This window comes from Nymphaea colorata, chromosome 5, assembly GCF_008831285.2.
Source record: "Nymphaea colorata isolate Beijing-Zhang1983 chromosome 5, ASM883128v2, whole genome shotgun sequence".
NCBI classification, from domain to species: Eukaryota; Viridiplantae; Streptophyta; class Magnoliopsida; order Nymphaeales; family Nymphaeaceae; genus Nymphaea; species Nymphaea colorata.
Window position 1 is genome coordinate 14462919 of NC_045142.1, and position 23739 is coordinate 14486657.

The 23739-nt window shown below is 36.4% G+C and overlaps 1 protein-coding gene across 3 annotated transcripts in view; it reads right to left on the reverse strand.

Moving 5' to 3' along the window:
• LOC116254202 (uncharacterized) overlaps window positions 1-10639 on the reverse strand; it is a 41888-nt gene extending 31249 nt beyond the window's left edge. Inside the window, exons 1-5 of one of the 3 annotated variants that reach the window (XM_031629403.2) lie at window positions 10569-10639; window positions 10406-10496; window positions 10103-10270; window positions 4319-4377; window positions 1485-1544 (exon numbers count right to left, since the gene is read on the reverse strand). In XM_031629403.2, the coding sequence (XP_031485263.1) occupies window positions 1485-1544; window positions 4319-4377; window positions 10103-10249 (266 nt within the window). In that variant the 5' untranslated portion in view covers window positions 10250-10270; window positions 10406-10496; window positions 10569-10639. Of the gene's footprint in view, window positions 1-1484; window positions 1545-4318; window positions 4378-10048; window positions 10289-10405; window positions 10497-10568 lie in introns of all 3 variants that reach the window. The other 2 variants (XM_031629401.2, XM_031629402.2) reach the window with 2 other exon arrangements.
• Between the last annotated feature and the right edge of the window lie 13100 nt (window positions 10640-23739).

The window sequence follows — 23739 nt, forward strand, 5'->3', positions numbered from 1 at the left end:
GCACGTATGCATCGTGATATCATATCATAATGATTATGTTTCCTTTGTTTGATGGACTCTAAATTTGAGCTCTTACCTTAGAGGGTTAGGGATTTATCTGGAGTCTTCTGTTGTTTATCTTTTTCAGGTTTTGGTGGACCCAAGGCAGCAGGTTGATCGGATGGCTCAGCTCACATCCTATTGGGGAGATTTTGGGTGTACTGTCGTGCCGGCATGTCATGTCTAGTTTTATCGATGTCTAGTTTTCGTTTAGACATCGTGGTCTTGTTTTGGGGGCATTTTTGTCATGAGTGTCATTGATAAATGTTAATTCATTTGTATGAACTGATTTTGATACAGAAATGAATTATTCGTCCCACTATTAATTGATTTACATAGCTCCATTTTGAATGTTGTGTCGTCGCACCTCGACGGGTTAATTGTGCAAATAGTCAATTAGATTTGCATCCGTTGCTTGAATTTTAGTACAACATTCTCCTTCTCCCTCTGCCCATACATTCCATTTACATATATATATATATATATATATGTGTGTGTGTGTGTGTGTGTGTGTAGTGCGTATGTGTATGTGTGTGTGTGGGGTTGAATAAAATTCCAAGTGATTCAGTAAATGGAATATACATTCCATCATTGCTAGATCAATCTGTATCTGTACGGTCCCATAAAGAGTGAGTGCAGATTTTCTCAATTAGTTTGGTTATTTCAGAAAATGTTGGTGAAACAAGAGATAAATTAAGTTTCTCCTTCTCTTTTGTGCTGATTAGGTCACCTAGTTCTGTGTCTACAACATTCAGAGGTTTCGCTTGGGCAATCAGTAAGTGCTTTTGACTGAGGAGACAATATCTAACCATGGACATTGTCCGATGATTACCAATAGCTCTGCTATTTTAAAGGTATCTGGATGTTTATTAGCCTCTTAGAGCTAGCTGATCATAAACAAAAAATATCTATGAAATTTCAGATATTACTGGGGAAAAACTTGTCATATATGTGCAGGGTGTCGGTGCAGGTGACACTTTTCAGAAAAGCTTTGGTGTGGTGCCTGGAAATTGACAAGAGGAGAGATTATTTGCTATTCTTGTCTTGATTAAGAAGAAAACCCAGAATTTGAACCCACATTTCCCTTCCCTGTCAAGCATTCAAGCCTACAAAATTATTGACTGAGATTAACAGATAATTCATCAAGTAGCTGATGCTTTTGTCAATATTTACAGAAACTAGCAAGAGCAAACGCAGAAAAGAGAAAGCATTAAAAGGCATCTACATATTATAATTTAGTCACAGAAGTCATTTATTCCAATAAAAATGTATTTTATACTTGCTAGTAGTATGTAGTATCCCAGTTTTTTGGTTTAAGAGTGTTTTTGCTACTTAAAGACTTCAATTTACAACCAGAATTCATTATATTCTTCTCCTTAAGAGCAAAACAGAAAAATCCCAATGAACAGATAACAGTCATGAGATAACAGATTGAAGAGGAATACCTTTCTAGTGCCTTTGGCGCCCTGTATATGAGCTTCTTATAAAGTCCTAGAGTTGCATGGCTGCACAAGGAGCAGAAGATTACTTCTTTATCAATAGTACATTTCTGTTCCAAAGCAAGAAAAAATAAGGTTGACCATACATAATATGTGAGCACATATGGGGAAAACAGGAAAAGAAAAAAAAAATCAGTTTGGCAAATTAAATGATGCTGTACCATTTGGCTCCATTAGACATCACATGTAAAACACCTGAAACAGTTATCAACATCCAACCTATGTTGTTGATGGGTCGCCTAGGTGAAGCCTAGTCGCTATTCCACCTGCATCACCTAAGTCCAAGCATGTAGGCGATGAGGTGAGATTGCGCCCAAGGTGCGTACGTCCTAATGGACGAAGCCAGCCTGCGCCTGGTCCATAGAAGTCCAAGGGTCTCACAGCAAGGCTCTTATAAACTATTTAATAAAGATCAAATGGGTGTGTTAGAGACAGTTGTGGTGCATGTTGTTAGGTTGTCACTGTTTATATATAATATACTGTTTATATATTATGTAGTAGACTCTTTAATGTAATATTGTGTACATAGATTCTGGTTCATCGTAAGTTCAGTAACTCTGTCTGTAACTCATTTTATTATAGTTTGTTTATTTGTCTATAATCTATATTGACTAATAATTTTAATGTAATAATGTTTATATAGATTTTGGTTAATTATAAAGTCTATATCTCCGTTTGTAAGTTGTACGAATTGCAGAGGGTGACGAGCCAAAGACAGCTTGAATGGAGTATTTGGTCATGTGCTTCGATCTCTACAATGCTCCTGCCATGTTCTACAACCTAATGTGTGATGTCTCCCACCCCTACCTTGATAACTTTGTCGTCATTTACTTGCATGACATTGTCCTATACCCCTCAATAGAGATATGTTTGCAACACTTGAAGATGGTGTTGCAGAAACTTTGGAAGGATCTGCCATTCCTCAAGAAAGACAAGTGCTTATTGTTAAGAAATAAGGTATATGTGTGTGCATATATTAGCTATTTTCATATATGTATAGTGCATATGTGACTACAGGTTAATATAGATATTAATATGTTTACTTGTATATAAGCTTTTTGGTAGTTTCTACTTTTTTATTTTTTATTATTTTATAATTTATCTAGCCATTGGACTACTAGCCCTTGCTGGTCTCTCCTTTTCCTTGGTGTCTCTTGGTGTATAAATAGGGCACTATTCCATCTACAATGTAAGCTGATACACAGCAATTTCAGTGATTGAATGAAATATATTTGTTCTTTATAAGGCCTTAGAGCCTATCCTTGCTGTGTGACTACTTTGATTTTTGTGGCTGTTGAAGTCAAATTTTCATGGTATCAGAGCCATCAGGCTGATTCTCCAAAGAATCTTTGAAGCTGATGTGCTGATTCTCTGAAGGATTGCTGAAGCCAACTTTTGTACTGATTCTCTGAAGGATTGTTGAAGCCAACTTTTGCTGTGATCAAATCAGGCTCAAGCCATCAGGTGCACCAACTGTTTGTGATTTCTGCTGTGAGAATTGTTTTTGTCTTATTCAACCCCTCTTTGCTGCCCTCTATGAAATTGGATATATTTTCTGAACAAGCACAGTAGTGATTAAGCTGCCCTTGCCTTTGTTTCTCATCAATAGAATGCTTTCAAAAGTCTTAAACAATGTCTCCTTTTGAAAAGTTATTTAAATATGAACCCGATTACAATAAACTTCAAGTTTCTGGATGCAAGTATTATGTTTTGAATAACAAGGCTGACAAATTAGGTTCAAAAGTTATTAAATGTGCCTTCATTGGCTACTCTAAAACTCAAAAAGGCTACAAATGCTATGACCCAATCAAAAATAAAATTATAGTTACTAGAAATGTAAAATTCAATGAAGAGGAAAATGGATTTGAAAATTGTAAAGAACCTCAATACGATAAAGACTTTTTCTTTTTTATTTAAGTATCTTACCACATTTAATGATGATGGGTGTTATGACATTGAAAATAATATTGATGGTAGTGTACATATCATAGATGATATAAGCAAAAAAAACAATAATGAAGAACACCATGAACCCATTGATTTCACACCTGTACAAGAATCTACTTCAAATGAAGTCAACCTTAGAAAATCTACTAGGAGTATAAGGCAACCCAATAGATTTTGTGTCATATGAATCATTTACCCCAACACATAGAAGTAGAATTAGCAATATTCACTCTTATTTTGAACCATCTAACTTTAATGAAGCCTTAAAACATAATGAATAGAAGGATGCTATGTTAGAGGAATTAGATGCCTTTAGAAAAGCAAAAACATGGGAAATACAATATTTACCTATACGAAAATACCCAATTAGTTGTAAATGGGTTTATAAAGTGAAAACCAAAAGTGATAGATCTAAGATCCTTAGCTATAATAAATAGTGAATCTAAGATCCTCAAATGTAATTCTTATCCTAGCAGACAATGAATCTCAAATCCCCCCTAATTTGAAATCCTAGGATCATACATCAAAGAATCTTAATCACCTAGAATTTGAGATTTGGGGCTAAAAAACACAGCCTTTGTTCATAAGTTAACTAAAAGATAAGGTTGTTCAACTTATTTGAATAATCAGTAACTAAAAAAAGATTTAAATGGAAGACAAATGGGACCTTGTTTTGGAAGTTTAAATAACAAAAGAACAGGCATTCTCATTTCAGAATTTTGTAACAAAGAACATAATTGTCGTGTTGCCTCCATTTGGATGGCAAAGCTCTTAATTGTTAAAAGTTTGCAACAGAACAAGTTGAAGAATGAATGCTAACAATATCTTGTTACCTGCATTGAGCACCAATCTTCCCTTTTCCCATCTTTAAGTCGTTCCTCACAACCAAGACCTGCATATGGGTCAACATGCATAACAGTTAGCCAAAAGACAAACGAAGGGTGCTTCTTTCATGGATAACAAATATTATGAAACTTGTTAATTTTAGTACAGATTTTTTTCCCATTAAGAAATGGTGAGAGCATGTGCATCCATGTTCTCTACAAACTTACTAACAGAAATTCTCTTATGCACATACTCATGTTGTACAGAAAGGGTGGGAGGGAGAGAGTGTGATGGTACTGAAAGCACCAATTTACCTAGAAAGTTCATCAACTCTACAACAATCTACTTGTAATTTTTTTAAATGCATGCCCCAAATTTAACTATAGCAGCTAATGAAAGTCAACACATATCCTTGTCGATTGATTCTAAATTTCTAATTGAATGTACAAGACTACAAGTGAATAAAACTTTTCTTTTATTCACTTGAATGCACTTACTTAAAACTGTGTTTCTCAAAACATTGAACTCCAACAAATCTCTTAAGGAGCATAAGCATGCTTAGATTAAAAAATGTTTACGCTGAAACAAAAATCTGAAGGATTTTTATGTGTAGCATTAGACAAGTGAAATGCCAGCAATGGCAGTAACTTCTAACAACCTTCCAGGGGTAAGTGTCCACTTTGAAAGGAGTAACTGATGTAAGCTTACGCAATTTTGTCAGTCCAACAGATCTATTCTTAAGGATTATATGGCATGTTAATATGATTAACGAGAAACTTGAATCCCTCACCAGCTACTGGTTTGATGCAGCTTTCCAGAAGAATATCAGATCATATCATTTTGGATAATGAGTAGTGGTAAACCCACCATTCATAGCAACATATTGGTTGCTTTGAAGGTCGTGTTCATCAATCAGAAAGGCATTCCATAAAGAAGTGACAAACTAGTCCACATGTCAATAATTTGTAAATGAATCACATCTAAAAGAATGATTGCCAGCTATGTCACACGGGTACGGGTACGATAAGAGTACGGGTACGGGTACGCGGACACGGCAATTTTTAAAATTTTAGGATACGCGGACACGGCGAATTTTATATTCTAAAAAATTAAAAAACATAATAAAATAAAATAAAAACATTAAATTAATAATTCACTCTTACAATCTCATAAGTCATAAGAAAGAAAGTCTCAGACTCTCAAACAAAACATTGTTCATCACCAATCTCATAAGTCATAAAAAAGAAAGTCTCCAACAAAACAGAGAATGTTAGGTTCAATGTTACAAAAAGTGTATCGTAAGCCGTATCGGTCTGGCTTTAAGATACGTTGTATCGTAAAATGTCGTAACCGTATCGTTTTTTTAATAAATCAAAAAAAAAGAAAAAAAAAATCAAAAAATTCATAAAAAATCAGTAAAAAACAAGAATAATATGTTCTTCAAAAAACCACATAGATTTATAAGTCATAAGGTCCATAAGTCTGTGAGATACCACATCAAAAAACAAGTGTTAGATGTTGTGTATTACATCACAAGATGATAATGAAATTGTGAAAATGTTCACTGTCAATACATATAAAATGAAAGCACTCTCGACTCTCATTCATAATTTTTATCATATTCATTCTCATCCTCATCTCCATCTTCTTCTTCATTTTCATCTTCACGATTTAAAAAAACTTTTTTCCTCCCAACGAGAATCAGCCACCCACGCACAAATCCATGGTTTAATCGATGATTTCATTTTGAAAATCGATGATTTAACGATGAAAATTGATAATTTCCCTCCACGGCGGCACAATCTCTAGGTTAAAAATGAAGAAGAGCCGGGTTTTTATAAAAAAAAACTCGAAAATGAGGGTTCCAGCCCCCATTTTTTGAAATCAGCCTGTATCGTACGATACGGGGCGTGTATCGTATCGTATTTTGTAAAAGATACATATTGTATTGTACGTATCGGTCCCGTATCGCACGTATCATTAAGGCTGGGCGTCGGGCCGGGCCGGGGTAAACCTGGCCCGGGCCGGATAGGCTGGCCCGGCGGCGGCCCGGCTCGCCCGGTTGCATCATAAATTTCTGAAAATTAAGTTATTATAACCGTTTTTCTGAAAAGTTTGCAAATATAGTGGTCCATTCTTGTAATTTTCCAAATTTGATATAAAACTTGTCAAACCCTAAATGTTTTTTCATTTCTCGCCCGATCTTCTCTCTCCTCGCGGAAGCACCTCCCTGGCTCCCTTGTCTTCTCGTTCGACCGACGGTGGAGCAGCTGGAGCTTCCACCAATGTTCAGAGCAGAGACCACAGGGAGAGATCGTCTGCCTCCCTCTCCACTCCGGCACTACCCCTCTCCCTTCCCGTATCCCTCTCCCTTCTGGTCTCCCTCTCCGCTGGCGGCCACCCACGAAGTTGGGTGCCTACCGCCTGCCGGTGAAAGACCACCACCCTATCGACTGTCGTTCGGCACTCCCTATCGACTGCCGTTCGGCACTCGACAGGCGAGCGGTGACGGGCGGACATCGAGCGCGGGTTGGACCGGACTCACTGGAGCGCAAGAAGATCCGACCCGACCCGGCCCGCCAAACGGGCCGGGCTGGGCCTGATTTTGGTGGACTCGGCCCGGTACCCGGCCCGGCCCGGCAACATTATCGGGCCGGGACGGGTTTTAGCGGACCGGGCCAGCCCGGGTTTTAGCGGACCGGGCCGGCCCGGCCCGGCCCGATGCCCACCCCTACGTATTGTACAACATTGGTTAGGTTAGTAAAGTGGTTTGGATCAGGTCTGACCCAGACCCGATCCAAAACGTATCCTGCCATGTCCAAGTGTCGGTATCCAGGTGTCGGAGTGTTGACACCGGTACGCGGCCCATTTTGCCGTGTCCATGTGACATAGATTGCCAGATACTTATCAAATAAAAAAGACTTTTTCCATAGCAAGTTAAACCATAAATATTTTCTAATGTGGACTAAATTATAAACAAGTGTTTAGGAAATATGGACTTGTAATGAATGACCAGAAGCAGCTACTTTCAGATTCAGCGAATGCCTGACCATTGACATTTTGCATTGGCTTTCTAAATGTTCAGCTAAAACCAATTACTGAGTATTGAAGCGGCTAACAACTAAGTATTGCTTTAAACGTATGATAACCACAGTAAGAAAGGAAGTTTGAAAGAAACCAGCAGTAGAACCATGTTTTGATCTAGGTGGGCCTACTCTAACCCAAAACCTAAAGCTAAGGAACTGGCATCAAGGGAGAGTAATGTTATCCGTATCGTACGATACATATTGTATAGGTCTAAAAAACCTATACGATACTCGCCCGTTTCGTACGATACGAGGAAAACCGCATTTTTGTGCTATATTTCAAATCCTACACTCCTCTCTCTTTCTTTTCTTGTTTCTAAATATTCCAAGAGACGTGAGAGGGAGAGATTTTGTCCATTTTCATCGAAAATCACAAAGGATTCATAAAAAATGAAGAGGATTATAGTTGAATTATGAAAGATGATAACTATATGTTTTCAACTTATGAATTGTGATGTAATCTATAAAATTTTCAAGTCTAAAATGGTGATGGATGCTTCTTATGTTATTTTGAATTTCTTATTTTTTTAATGTGTTGTTGATATAAATGAGTGTTCCTTTCTTCCTTATTTATGATGTTTTCTTATATATATTGAATACATTTTTCTTGATTTTTTTATTTTCTGTTTATTTTTTCGGTTTTTGCTATGTTTTTTTTCTCTTTTTTATGATTTTTTTAATATTTTTAAATCAATAATTAATTTTACGATACGTTATGCTACATTTGCAATACGTTACGATACGGCGTATAAGTCGGCCCAACCAATACGCGTTACGCTACGCCTTTTACAACATTGCCCACCAACACTAAATTCTGATAAGCAACTGCCCCAAACTTGACTTGCAAGTTTCCCTGCAAAAAGCTCTTCCCTCAATAATGCCTCTTCAAATACCAGAAAATCATAAATGTTCCATATAATCAAACTTTGAGTTTATCCTTCTTAAGTCAGGTTTTCTATCCTTAACTATAATAAGTTCATAGCTCACACTACCTACCATTACGTCTATTATCAAAAACTTTCAATTTAAGTTGAAAGATACACACATATATAACTTAAACAAATTAATGTTAACCTGAAGGACCAAGTTACACTTATGAACAGCACAATTTTCATTCAGCACATAGATATATATATATATATATATATATATATATATATATATATATATAGAGAGAGAGAGAGAGAGAGGGAGAGAGAGGGCGAAAGAGGGAGAGAGAATAAACAACATGAGAACTTATCGACCTAAATGATACACTCACATATAACTTAAACAAATTAATGTTAACTTGAAGGACCAAGTTACCCTTATGGACAGCACAATTTTCATTCAGCACATAGATAGATAGATAGATAGAATCATATAGATAGATGGATGGAAGAATAGATAGGGAGAGAGAGAGTAATCAACATGAGAATACTTAGGTTATTGTGAAATTGTGATAATTATAGAGGGTATAGGTCTATCCAGACATTCAAATGAGAGTAATACAGGAAACATGGAAAAAGAAGACCATCTTGCTACCCATTTGATGCCCTGGAGCCCTTTCTATTTCTGCAACACTGAATAACATTTGCTGCAAATGAAATCTTTTTCATTAACAAAACTCACTATTTTTGTCTAGTTTGATAATAGGAATAAATCAACAAAAGTAACTTTATTGATTAGTTCTTTCGTTTGGCCCTAGATGCTGGTATTTTCCTTATTATACGGCTTGCATTTACACCTATTTACATTCCTGGCTCTGCCACCAGAAGGCACATGGGATATAGAACAAGGATTCTCGGTAAAGGAGACGGATTGCCTTCATAGACAGTCCAGTGTTCTTTATAAACTTTGTAATATAACCTTTTCAAAGGATGTACTTGAATGTCACAAGGATTATACCAAAAGCAACAAGCCATTTGAATTGTATGTATTTTTCCACAATGATCATATTATTGTTGTCTGCTAGCTACCTCAATTGCTTACATAACTATTCAAGATAATAATGACCAGAAAATCGCATTCTTAGCCATGACCTTCTTTCTTCTTGGGCCAAAGTGTACTAATATCATGCTACATAAGAACCTAATAAATATCATTCCACATAATTTAGTTTCTGGCATACATTTCATTTTACATGATTTTGATGCTCAATGAGATTTTTCACTAGATATTTTACTCTTCATGTAGCACTTGTTAACACTAAAAATGACTTTTCACATCCCTAGCATCTATATCAAGAATGTTACCAACGATAAGCCATGATGGACACCTTAGGCAGCCGTTGTGTGTAATGGTTTTGACTAGACAATAACAAGGCCAAATGGTAAAGGAGCTCTCTATGTTCTAGGAGGAAAAAGTATTATGGATTGGTAAATGACTATGACAACAGGATAACGTATCCGAACACTCTTTAGTCAGAGAGTTTTATGTGAGGATAATTTTGCTCAAATAATATGCCATGCAATGAACATATACAAAGGCTGGAGTTTCAATTCTTAAATATAATTCCAGGAGACAAAATAATTCAAAAATGCACACGTAACAACAATAGGGGAAACCCAAAATAAATCATCGACAACATTATGCAATTTAGAACTCAAATAAGATTGTTGTTTTTTACAGTAAAACAGTCCAACGACAAAATTGCAGGAGAACAAGGCAAACCATTTTGAAATCTTCGAAGAGAGAAGCTAGACGCTCGATCTCGTGAGGCTGAACCTTATTCCTTCGGGACTCTCTGGATGCATTGGCGGAAGATGCAGGAGCAACGGCGTCCCTCCTCCGACTGCCAATGAGGTAATGTGCAAGGACGATGCATCCGGCTCCTAACAGAGACAGCGCGGTGGTTAACCAAGCATCGCCCATTGGCTCCTAGAAGTTCTTCTCCTGTAATTGGATTCGAAACTACGACATTTTTGTCAATACTGCAGGCCAAAACTTGCAGTTTCGGTTTTGCATATACATGAAAGACAACATGGAGATTAGGGCGTTGACTCGCTGTCCATGTTCGATGGCACTTACTCTCACTCAGGGGAGTGGGGATGGACGGAGGCACTCCCTCAAGCGTGCACTGGAATTGATTTTCTGCTCCTCTCCATGACGTCCCGCACACCTGAATATGAGGCAAACCATAAATGGGTTTTGGGCTTTCTCTAATCCAAGGCTGAAAAGAGAAAAAGAGAACCTTTTTCTGGATTCCCCTCTCTGCTGCTTCTCTTCCTTCCCTCCCTCCCTCCCTCCTTGCCTCCCTCCCCGACTCACCTCCGTTCTCCATTGATGGCCCATATTAAATTCTTGTGCGTAACTTCTCCTTACACGGTATCAAAAAAAAAAGAATAAATGATTATGAGGAAAATATTTTATGTTTTATTGGCAGAGCTATATTTTGTCCTTCTCGTTGATAAATTAAGTTTGTTAAAAAAAATTGCTTGTGTATATGTCGATTTTTATGCAAGAACCATTTTTTTACTCCAATTTTTGAGTAATAAACGACGAACTTTTATGTGTTAATGCTTGTGAAAACTTCGAAAGCGATTGAACGCATGACCCCCTTGCATTTAAATGAATGTGCGAGGGCCATGTTATTTGGTGCTCCCCCAGCATATAGATTTACTAAACACTATAACATGTCCTTTTATTAATGTCTTCAACCATTCCAAACAAGATAAATAGTTATTTATTGGTTAATTTCTTTACAATATTTAATGTACGTTTTATTGGGTTAATTTCTGACAAAGATAAACAAGAATTTTGGTTAAATTCTTCCCATTATCTATTTAATACACCTTTTTAGGGGGGGGGGTTTGTGACCCTAAGAATTTTTCTTTTTTAGTTGTTATGTACCCATCAAGATATTTTCTAATATTACGAGCAAAAATTAGATCCCATAGTGGAGCATGAATATTGGAAGCCTACTTTTGGGAGAAGCTTTGGCTCGTAGTCTGTTGTGGAACAACTTTTGGTCTAATAAAAACGTAAGGACCACTCTTTTATTCTTCTATATAGCTGAAAATAATGAACACTTTTAGTTGCGATTGGAGCAATTCCGAACATTGTGGAAAATGCCGAGCACGTTATTCAACATGTTGACATTATTTTTTGTAGATATTATATATTTGACATTTTTTGTCTTGATTATTATGCATCGCCGCGCTAGGCGTCGTTCCATAGGCTCAATGCAACACTTCGCACCAACCTATTTAACAACATCAGTTATAATTGAAGTAGGACTGTGAGGGCCATCTACAACTACGCATGTAATCATATGTCCCACCTATGAACCAGTCTAAAATATAAATTAAAATTTAGATAAACATTTCTATGGGACCCAAGGGTATCAAGATGATTCCCAATCAAAACATGTTTGTCATCTCAATTAGGCTCTATATGTGGACTGAAGCAGTCCGCTCCAATATGGTTTGATTATTCTAGTTTCTTCCTTTTTCACCATGGGTTCTAACGTAGTTTGACAATCTTCTTTTTTTTTTTTAGTATGATTCTTTATATGCATATGTTTACTTGCTCTGCCATGTGGATGATATAATAATCATGAATAATAATGAGAGACTTTTACAATAAATTACATGCCAACTGTATATTAATTCTCTTTATTCTATATAACATGCATCTGTAAAAAACAAGTGCACCTATTAGGTTTAAGATTTTGCAAACTCCATTTTTTGGTCTTCAATTCTTTATAAATGATTGTTATTGCTTGTTATTTTTATTGCAAAAATGTTGTCAAGCATGCTTCATAGTTGTAGCTTTGCAAGTTCTAATGTTGCAAGGAAGTTGGACATGTCTATAGGTGCAAGTCAAGACATGTCTTTGTTGAATGTGAAATGATGAGAATTTTGGATGATAACGATGTGATTGAGCATGGAAACAAGGATGAAAGAGAAGATGCAATCGAGATTCATAATATTGAAGCGACTAATGATGTCAACATGGAACATTGTACTGCCGTAACTCAAATAATCCCAAACAATGACAATGGCTATGTGAGCGAAAGGAATGTTGTTTGATTGTACTTCGAATCATATTGGTTTTATAATACGTATGCAATGGTAGAAGGTTTTGATACACGTACATGTGACTCTAAGAAGGTGTATAGTTATATCTTATACACAATTTGTTTGCAAGAAAAATTAGTTCGAGAAACAAAAAGAACACACAATGATGGACTACTTCAGGAAGAAGAGTGATAGGACTTACGATTTCTTTTTCAACATTCAATATGTTGAGATGGATAGCTAGAAAATTGTTTTTGGATTTATTGGAGGTATATTTATGACTCAATAAAGTAAAAGTATGAATAACGATTTTAAAAACTGGATCAATTTAAATACATCTTTAAGTGGCTTTGTTATAAAATATGAAGAATCAATTAACAAACAGAAATATAGTAAAAAGACATTGGACTTCAAGATAAACAATTCTTTAACTTTACATGACTTCAAGAGTTGTTGGAGTCAGCTCACCAAGGGTTTGAAGTCAGCTCACTCTAGCTCAATCAACTCACTGAAACCAGACACCTGCCAATTGAAGAGCACCAAGACCGTGTCAATCCGAATAGAGATCAATATAAGCCCTCCTCAATGCATAGAGAGTATTTCTTCAGTTACTTTCAGTTCCAAAATCCAAACTTGAGTTCTAAAGCTTTGTCCTAAAATTAGAGCGACTCTCTCACCAGCCCTAGGCGGTGTAAGCTAAAATTCTCACAATCTGTACCATGTCAACTCATACCGAGCTAAGGTCATACTCTTCAGTGTCCAATATAAGTATTCCAAACTTTGGTTTCATTCATTCATTTGAAATTGTTCTTGATTTTCATTTTACAAATTCAGTAAGGTTCGATCATCCACTTTCAGTGTACCTCTATGTCCCGAACTCGATTCTGATCAATCTGAGAATGAATTCTTGATTTTGTCATATGGTTGCAATCAGCAACACTTCAAGAAACTATTTCCAGCTTCGGATGAGACAAACATGGCTTAAACCAAAAGTTCTCATGTTACCCTTGTCTAGGCTGTAAAAAAGGGCAATCTTACTACACACAATAATTGAAGTTTTGAGTTTTGACGGGCAAACAAGGTCATTTTTCAACCAAATTTCATAATATGCTTCACTTTTACCATGTGACGTCCCAGTTGGTCGGCCTACCCACATGACTCATCAGTTTTAATTTCCTCTTTGGGGGTATGTTGGTCATTGTTACTATGCACATATTTTTCATAAAACCTATCTTAAGAGCCCTATGAACCTAAGTTAGCATTTCATATACGTTCACATGAACCAAGCGACCTCGAGCCTAGGCTCAGCCCACCTCAAATCCTTGTTGAACTAGGGTTTTAAAAAATAGCACCCGGGTGTTGAGCCTAGTAAACTTGCACCCAACCTAGGTCTGAACCCACTTTTCAAAATTGAACCTAGCTAGGTCCAACCCATGTCACTCAGCCTAAACACTCCTAGCTCAGGTCAACCCAGGTCTAGGTTCACACCATTCCAGATCAGCAATTCAGGTTCCTGATCCAGATTTCATATCCAAGTCCAACTTCCATACCTGGATCTCATATCCAAATCTTAAGATTTGTGATCTATGCTCATAGATCCAGATCCATTATTTCAAATTTCAAATTTCAATATCATATCATTACCCATATCTTAGTATCATATCCAGATCCATCTTCTAAAATATTTTTCAGATTTGGATCCTGATATAGGTCCTAGTATTAAACCCAAATCCAGGATCCACGTGTGAGCTTAATGCACATTATATTTCAAAAATGTATCATTATTTTCTCACTCCATGCTTAATGTCAATTCATATGAAGGGACATGAATCATGAGAAATTATTTGTTGAGTACACCAACACATATGAAATCAGAATCAATATCCGAATGTGGTCATAATGAACATTTTTTTGTTTAATGTTTCTTTTAAATTATGGTTTTAATATGTGTTTTACTCATGTCCTTGCATCATTCCTTTTTTATGCTCAATCTCAATCTGAATCCTTTATCATGAATCAATAAACACTTCTCCGTTCAAGTGTTGTTTTTCATGAAATTGAATTCAGATTCAGTATGAGACCATAGTGAATAAATTTCTATTGAAAACATTTTTGAACCCAAAGTTTTGTGTTTTGGAGGAGAAGAGGACCAAAGTTTAGTCCTAGATGAAAAGTTTCAAGAGGGTTGACCCCCCTTCAGTACCATAAAAAGGGTCATGCCCCCTCTGCCACACAATTTTTGAGCTGCCTGGAGAGCCCAATAAATTTGGTAAAAATTTTAGTTGTGTAGTCATAAAGGCTTGGCTCAACCAAATTACAATTTTTAGTCTTTGGTCTAAGTCTTGGTTCGGGCTGCATTGGCACTCAACCTAGACTCAACTAAGCTCAGTGCAGAAGTCGTGGGAGTGCACTCCTTGTTTGAAACTAGACCAGGTCAAACTAGTAGCATGTCTTGCAGCATTGCCCTGGTATGTGAACACCTAAATTCAGTCTACTCCTCATGCAGGACAATATTAGAAAACAATGTTTTTCTTTAAAATGTTTTCAAAATCAGCTTCTTCAAATAATTTCAAAGATGCTAGGTCATGTAGATGTAGAGTCCAAACCTAGTCCACTCCTCTAACACCTAACCCAGTCCGGTCTTAGAGCTACTACTCAAAACCCAGACCCTAATACTCTAGATATAGCTAGACGACCTCTACAAGACCTATTTCAAGATGAAGTCAATGTGAAGTCGACACCATAAACCATGCAGTCAGACCTAGCTGAGTTAGACCTCTTCTCCAAGACCAGACTCCTTTTAGGTAGAATTACACCCTTCATTAAGTCCATTTCTTTTGACCAGCCTAGCCCTAGTCATTTAAATCCTAGATCTTAATTGGATTTGGTTGATCTTAAGCATGATATTCAATCCAATTCTAATTTGTTTGAATTTGGATCTTAAGTCTCAACTCTTGGTTTTCATATCAGATTTTGAACTATGATATCAGATCAAAAACCTGAGGCTGATCCCCTCATGATCAGGCCAAAATTTAGAATTTTGAACCATATTGATTACCAGATTTAGATCCACCTTCTTAGAATTTGGATTTTAGAAGATCAAATTATGAACACAAATTTGAAATTTACTGGATCATAGACCTTGAACTTTGGATCATGAATTCCAAGTCTCAACAACATGGTATGATATTTTGGCCTCTATGACATTAAAATCTCTTGTATCATGAGTACTAGAGTTGGATTCAATCCAAGTTTCCCTTAAAAGAAAACCCTAGTATAGACTGGACTCCAAAGCTACTTGATCTAGTTTCACATGCATCGTATTAGACTTACTACATGGATTTGCATTGATCTATGATGATGACATGAACAACCTGTCAAACTGATTCTCATTTGTTCATCAGTCTACTTCTAAGATTTGCTTACATTTCAAAACATGCATAATTTTGAAACTAGGGCATGTTTGTTTTATTAGGTTTTCGATGACATTTAGACTTAAGAATTGGAATATTTAGTTTAGTCCTTGGTCTCATTACCCCAATTAAAGCGTCAGGAATGGTCAACCCTCATACTGATGGGTTGAGTCCCATCTTTAAGAATTCCACATAAGGAAACAAAGGCAAATACATGCAATATCTCTCATTTATATAGTCTGCATGTAAAATGATGAAAGTGGTGATTGTGATGGGACCAGTCACTGTTTGACTAGTAAAAAATGTTCTAATTTCTATTGTCCAAATGTTTCCTCATCCTTAGAATGACTTAGGTGTCCTCATGATTGCTGAATGTATATTTCTGATGTGTATTAGGGCCTTGAATGGAGACAGCTTTTTCATGCTCACACATATATAGGATTACATGTTGCCTTTCTCAAATTAGGATTTTTTTGATATAAGATGGCTTAGGCTACACTGCATTAGAGACAACTGTCTGTGCATGTGCTTGCATATTTCAAAATTTCCTTTCATTTATATGTCATGGTAAACACGTCACAGAATTCCTCCTGTATGCATTACCTTGAGGTGGTTCAATGGTTGGAACAACCTACTAGAGGTAGGTATTGGACCTCCCCTCACCCGTATAGAAACATTAGCCCAGTATATTGGTGAGTGATCAAAGGGAATGGAGATTCATAATTTTTTTTAAACCCATTTGGAGGAGCCTATGCCAGGTACTCTAGACTTTCTAAATAGGTATATAACCATATCTAATATATGGAACAACTGAATAATTTTAAATCCTAGATATCCAATTTAAGTGACCATGCCATTTTCAAATAATTGTATGATAGAGTTGTATCATTAGGGAGTGCTATTTAAAACCATTTTGTGTATGATCTAGTTACATGTTTGTCTCTTCTACATGCATCACATTGCACCAAACACAAAATTTTCATCAAACATTGGACAAAAATTTGAAAGAGACCAATTTTTCCTTTTGTGAACACCATCCAAGATTTTCAATCTTTGTGTTGTCCCCTAGATTTCTTCAGTCTGCCAAGGTCAAAAATGTCACACATGAAGTCTAAATCTCCTATTGGGTTGATCATGATAGACACAATCTCTTTATGAAGTCTAGCCAACCTTCCTATTTCACTCCTTCTTTCTTGTATGTCAGTCCTTCCACACTCCATCCAATCATGCCATTATTTTTCATCCATGCTTTATCCTTAATCATAATCCTTTTGTTTGGGACTCACATATCATTCATCAAATATTAAGCATCACAAGCACTCATCGTGGCTCCACATATAAGATCACAAGGCAAAGAGGAGAGAGAATCACAAATCTAGGAAGATATGGAAAACCCACAAGTCGATCTTACTCACATGCTGGTGATTTAGAAGACAATCCAGTAGATAATGAATGATTGAGCAGCGGCTGAGCCAAGTAACAAGAATTCAGAGGGCTCTACCAAGGCAAAAAAGCCAAAGGTCTCCACAGGGCATTTGATAGACCCTATCTAGTCCTGGATAGAAGATGGAGAAAACTGTCTTGCATATGCAAAGCAAGGGCAAGAAGACATATTCCAGGTGGGATTTTTGCAAAGGTCTGGATAATGATGACCTCGAGGGACTTCCACATGGATTCAATAAGTTTAAGGGTTCTAAGAACCCTCATACTCATATGTCGATCTTCTTTGCTGAATGCAGAAAATTCATGGACAACAATGTAACTTGTTCATTTGTTTCCCATGGAGCCTGAATGGGGATGCCACTCACTGGTATCTAGAATCCATTGTTTCTACACAAATGAGGGATTTCGATGAAGTAGTCAATATCTTCATTGAAAAATATGAGTCAAATGTTTTTGTTATGACATCCATCAATAGCCTCATAAACCTTTGACATGAGCCTGGGCACTAGGCCGGGCCGCCAGTGGGTACCTGGTACCCAGCCCAACTCGGGCTCGGGCCCCAAAAAAAGGGTACCGGGCCGACCCAATTAGGCTTGATAAGCGCGGGTGGGTCTACTATTTTTTAAAATATTTATTTTATTAATTTATATATATAAATATAATATTTTATTATGATTAATTACATATATATATATATATTTATATTAAAAATAGATTTTTAAATTTAATTAGAGTTGGCCCTAGCCAGGTTCGGGCTCGGGTTTCGGGTGTTAGGCTGGCCAGAGCCTGGCTACTTATCGGGCTGGACCAAGCCAATGCCCAGGCTTATTCAGGAGTGGCAAACAACAAGCCCAATGCCTAAGGTCCATCCACTCACTATGATTCTCGGGAGATTCTATGAGTATCTCTGGTACCATCTTGTACAACATGAATATTTATGATTTTACAACAAAGCAGAGAGGATCAAGATGACCATAACAAACGACTATCTCAAATCAGAAGTTGGGCAAAGCAGAAAGAAGCCACACAAATAACAAGTACACAATGCCTTTATGGTCAAGTTGAACCACAAGCCAGCTTTGTGCAAAGCTAGCCGCTAACAGACAAGAATGTGAACAAGCAATCTAAGGCACCTTTATCCAAAGGGGCAACAAAAATATCCAAGTTGGATGAACAATAGAAAGTACCAAATTTGAGCAAAAGAGGGAGAGAATTTTAGAATACCTTCTTATAGAGGGGCTTTGCTAACTCCATAAGGGGAAAAATAGACATCAATTCTACAGTTTCACAATAGTTATGGTCAAAACACCGAAGATTGTATTCCTCTCAAGTGCCTCATACAATATTGCATTGAGGAAGAAGGTGATGCCTGAGGAATTTTGAAGCCTAAATTCAACTTGTTATTGCATTGTTTTTTTATTTTCCCATGCACTATATGGATAGTGGATCCCCACTATAATGTCTTGAGTCAAAAAAGTTTATTCTTCTTTCATATCCAAGCATCTTTGTATTCTTATATGCAATTGATTCCTTGGTGGTTAGACTTCTCTTATGATCTCATACATTCTCTTCACTGGACTTCATGCTGAGGCATCTTTTTTTTTTTTTTTATAATAGAAGCATTACTAGTTGCATTCCAATACAAAGAAATGGCCACAAAAGGCTTTTAAATAATAAAAAAGGTTTTTAAATAAGAAAGTTTCAAAACTTAAAAAAAACTGTGAGCAATCAATTCACATGTCTTCACATCCAAGTACATAACAATTTTCCAAGTTTTGTTATCTTTCCGAAAGCCTCAACTTTTCAAGCATTCGATACATAGCTTTTCAAGTTTTGCATTTCAGTGTGCTTAGGTTTTTCAAATTTTGCATTCAGTTTCACACAAGTTTTCAATTTTCGCACCTTGGTGCACATAAGTTTTTCATTTTCGTATTAAGGTGCATACAGTTGATCCAAGAAAGCAAGGAAGATATGACAAAATGAGCATTGAGAGATGGGGCTTCAGTTAAATGTAACTGTTTCATTGGATCAGTTCTTGAGAGTACAAGATAGACATTAAGTTGATTTGCATCGATTTTGTGAAGTTATGTGATTCATTAACATTTATCCAGTCATGTCTTCTAAAGCCTTCTAAGCTGGAGTAAGTGACTTTGGTGGGTATCCTACACCTGGTACCCTAAGGCCAGTTGGTCCAAGAGCTATCAACCCAAAACTCAATACAAGAGTCCAGTAGAAAGTTGGATAGATATAACATTGTACATAACAAAGCTACATGACTATCAAAGTGATGGAGCCTCATTAGCCTGTGCGGTAGGAGTATTTCTCATGCAGGTGAAGGTCGGCCTAAAAAATCAAGAAAGCAAGAACAAGAATAAGAAAAGAGCAAAAGTGACCAAATTTAAGAAAAAACAAAAAGCAAGCAAAATGTCTACCTGAAAAATCAAGGTTGCACAACTCAAACTTTTCAGATGATAAAACATAATTTCCTTATGATTACAAAGGGAATCGGGATAGTGACAAACCCTAAACAGGAAATGTTATGACACAAAGGGCAATTTTTCATGGCTTATCATTTGAAAATGAAAGACTAATCATTCTAGACAAATTTCATGGTATTGGCTAAAACAATTTTGATTTTACAAGGACATAATAATGTATATCCTTACAAGACACAAGAGGTACAAGCAAATGGATTTTATCAAATTTTACAAGCATTTTTCTTGCTCACAAGCATTTGATAATCACATAAGCATACAAGCACATTGCACACCAATGCATCAATTTAAACATTTTCAAGCACTCCAAAAGCATTGTGCTAGTATTCACTCTGAGGCATAATTTTTGTTACATTTCAAAATAGATTTTCTTTTCAAAAGTCCAATTTCAAATGTTCATCATTTCTAGGGTTGATATTCTATCTTTATCACTAAGCATAATGTCCTAATATAGTAGCAAAGGACATCTGTAAACACCCAAATTTTTACAAGTCTAAAAATGACCATTTTACCCTTCACTTGAGATTTTAAATTCAAGAAAAAGTTTTGTTTCTTGACCAAACAAGCCCATTGTTACATCAGCATTGAGCATCTACACCCAGATCCCCTAGGTTGCCCAAACTGAAAATGACATCTTGCCCTTCTAGAGCACCAAGACCATGTCAATCCAAACCGAGTAAAACATAAGCTCTTCTCAACACATACAAAGTATTTCTTCAATTGCTTTCAGTTTTAGATTCCAAACTTGAGTTCTAGAGCTTTGTCCTAAAATCTCAATGACACTCTCTCACCAGCCCTAGAAGGTCAGAACTAAAATTCCCATAATATGCACCATGTCAGCTCGTATCGAGCTAAGAGCATATTAGTTAGTGTCCAATCTGAGTATATCAAACTTTTATTTCAGTTTATTCATTTGAACTTATGCTCGATTTTCATTTTATAATTTCGGTAAGGTTTTGGACATCCACTTTTAGTGTAGCTCAATCTTTCAAACTCAATTATGATAAATCCAAGAGTCAATTTTCCCATTTATTCACAAAGTAGCAATCAAAAATACTTCAAGAAATTATTTTCAGCTTTGGATCAGACGAACATGGCTTAAATCAAAAGTTTCCATGTTACTCTTGCCCAGGCTTCAAAAAAGGGCCACCTTACTACCCAAATTGATTTGAGTTTTGAAGAAGCAAACATGGTCATTTTTTAACTAAATTTCACAAGACGCCTAATTTTTACCAAGCACACATCCCAGTAGGTTGTGGATGGTATGAACTGCCTAGACAAGAATTCTGGAATGGCGAACAACCAGAACCTATTACTCATTACATCAAACAATTTCCATTAATGAAACATGTAAATCCATTGGAAAGTCAACATGTCCGATGAAATGGTTGTTGCTATCTTCTCCAACAACGAACCATTGGTTTAACTGAATAACTAAATCAAATAGATAGACCTTTCTCTTTGTCTCAGGTCCATAGATCTTCTCAATTGGAATATCTCTTATATGGATAATACACATTCCAGTTGGCCTACCCACATGACCCTTTCCACCGTTTTTTATTTCTTCTTAGGTATTTTGGTCATTTTCCACTATGCACGTATTTTCATAAAACCTAACACAGGAGCCACACGAACCTAATTTATCATTTCATATATATTCATATGAACCCAATGGACTCAAGCCTAGGCTCAACCTACATCAATATGTCATTTAACTAGGGTTTTCAAAAATAGCACCTGGGCGGAGCCTAGTAAACCTACACCCAGCCTAGGTCTGAACCCACTCTCCAAAACTGAACCTAGCCAGGCCCCCCTAGATCACCCTACACCCACCTGCACCCCTTGTTTAAAACTAGAGTAGGTCAGCCTAGGAGTATCCCATGCAGCATAGCCCTAGTATGTGAACACCTACATTCAGTCTAGTCTTCATGCAAGACTGTATTAGAAATCATAGTTTTTCTTGAAAATGTTTTCAAAATCAGCTTCTTCAAGTAATTTCAAAAACCCTAGTTCATGTGGACGTGGAGTCTACTACCCTCTAAGACCTAAACCAGACTCGTCTTAGAGCACACTAAATCAAAACCCAAACCCAATAGTCTAGACCAACCTAGCCGAGCTCTACAAAACCTATTTCATGATAAAGTCAATGTAAAGTCTACATCACAAACCATGCAATTAGACCTAGCTGAATTAGTCCTTTTCTCCAAGACCAGACCATTTAGCTAGGATCAGAACCTTCCTAAGTCCAGTCCTTTTGACCAGCCTAACCCTAGTCATTTAAATCCTATCTCTTGATTGAATTTGATTGATCTTAAGCATCACATTGAATCCAATTCTAGTGTTTGGATATGGATTTTAAGAATTACAATGTTGAGCTTCATGTTCTGGATTATGGATCTCAGATTTTGATCTCAAACCTTAGGTTTTGGACCTTAATTCTCGTGTCAGGGATTTAGATCAGATTAAACTATGTATTGGATCATAAACCTTAGGCTGATCGCCACATAATCACACCCAAATAACTAATTTTGAACCTTGTTGATCACCAGATTTGAATCTATCTTCTTAGAATTTGAATTTTAGAAGATCAAATTATGGATACAAGTTCAACATTTATTGGATCTCTGACCTTGAATTTTGGAACATGAATTCTTAGTCTCAATATCGTTATGATATTCTGGTATCTATGACATTTCCTGTCCTTCATTGACATGGGTAGATTCCATAGTAAATTTTCTTCCAATAGATTTCAATACAGTAATTGCTTTGGATATTTAAAAAGGATATAATTAATTGACTCTTTCGCTTTCCCACATGAGGGACGTCGATTAGGTAAGTGGATCTGTACTCTATCATAGTTATTAGTCTTCCCTCAAGGGCCGTAAAGAGGGTCCATTTAGCATTGGTATTACATCATTGCACCAAATACATTTCCTATTAATCCTTATTCCTACTGTCATTGTAATTGTCTGCTCTAGATAACTATGTTTTGTTCTCTGTTACCCCAAACAAGTAAGTCCTTGCTTTGATTCACAACAGTTGAATGATAGAACTGTTCCAGCGAAAGAGATGCAAGCATGATTTGTGAACATTGGAAATGAGTCACACCCAATCCTCTATCAACAATCTAATAACTTAGCATCTCCCACCTGCCATCTAACAAGATGGTTGGATTCATCCCACCCTACAAGATGCTTCTCCAACTCCAATAGATGCCTTTTGTTTTACATGACCATAGGCTATTGTTCTTAAGATATTTTTTCCTTCACAATAGAGCCCACATGGATGAATATCAATGCACCCTTATAGCCAAACAAATTATACATGCCTTGTCATAAAAAAACATATTTGTAAATGCTTGAACTACCTTCATCGTATGGATCATGCAATGACGACCAGTTAACAACATGATATTATAGTTATCGTCATTATCATCCCATAAAAAAGAACTATATAGGTTATCCATTTCAAAATAGAAGGAGGCAATTTAAAACACATAAGCCAATAACCTGGAACTTGATTTATGACATGTTTGATTAGACATAATCTACCTACAACAAAAGATGCAAAACGAACTGTCATCTTTGCACATAATTGTTCACATAAACTTGCTGTCATATTACCACAAATAAGGGCAGACTAATGTAACTTATCGGAATATTAACTTGGTTACATCCCAAAATTTGAACAATCTGAGAAAATGCTCAATTCTCATAAGATCTTCTTGACTTTTACTCAAAAGGTCCAGCAATGTATGTATATTAGACCTTTTGAGACAGTTATAAGTCCTAGAAGGCAATTCTAATTGATCAATAAAAATACGTTTCAATATGATTTCTCTTTTCATATTATCCAATCCATCATCAAAGGTAAAAAAGGGCACACTAGCCCTTTTTTGATTGTCCTCCATATTTCTATTTATGTCATGTTCCTCCGCATGTAAAAAAGGAATAAATAAATCGATCAAATTACGAGAAGCTTCATAAAGCGCT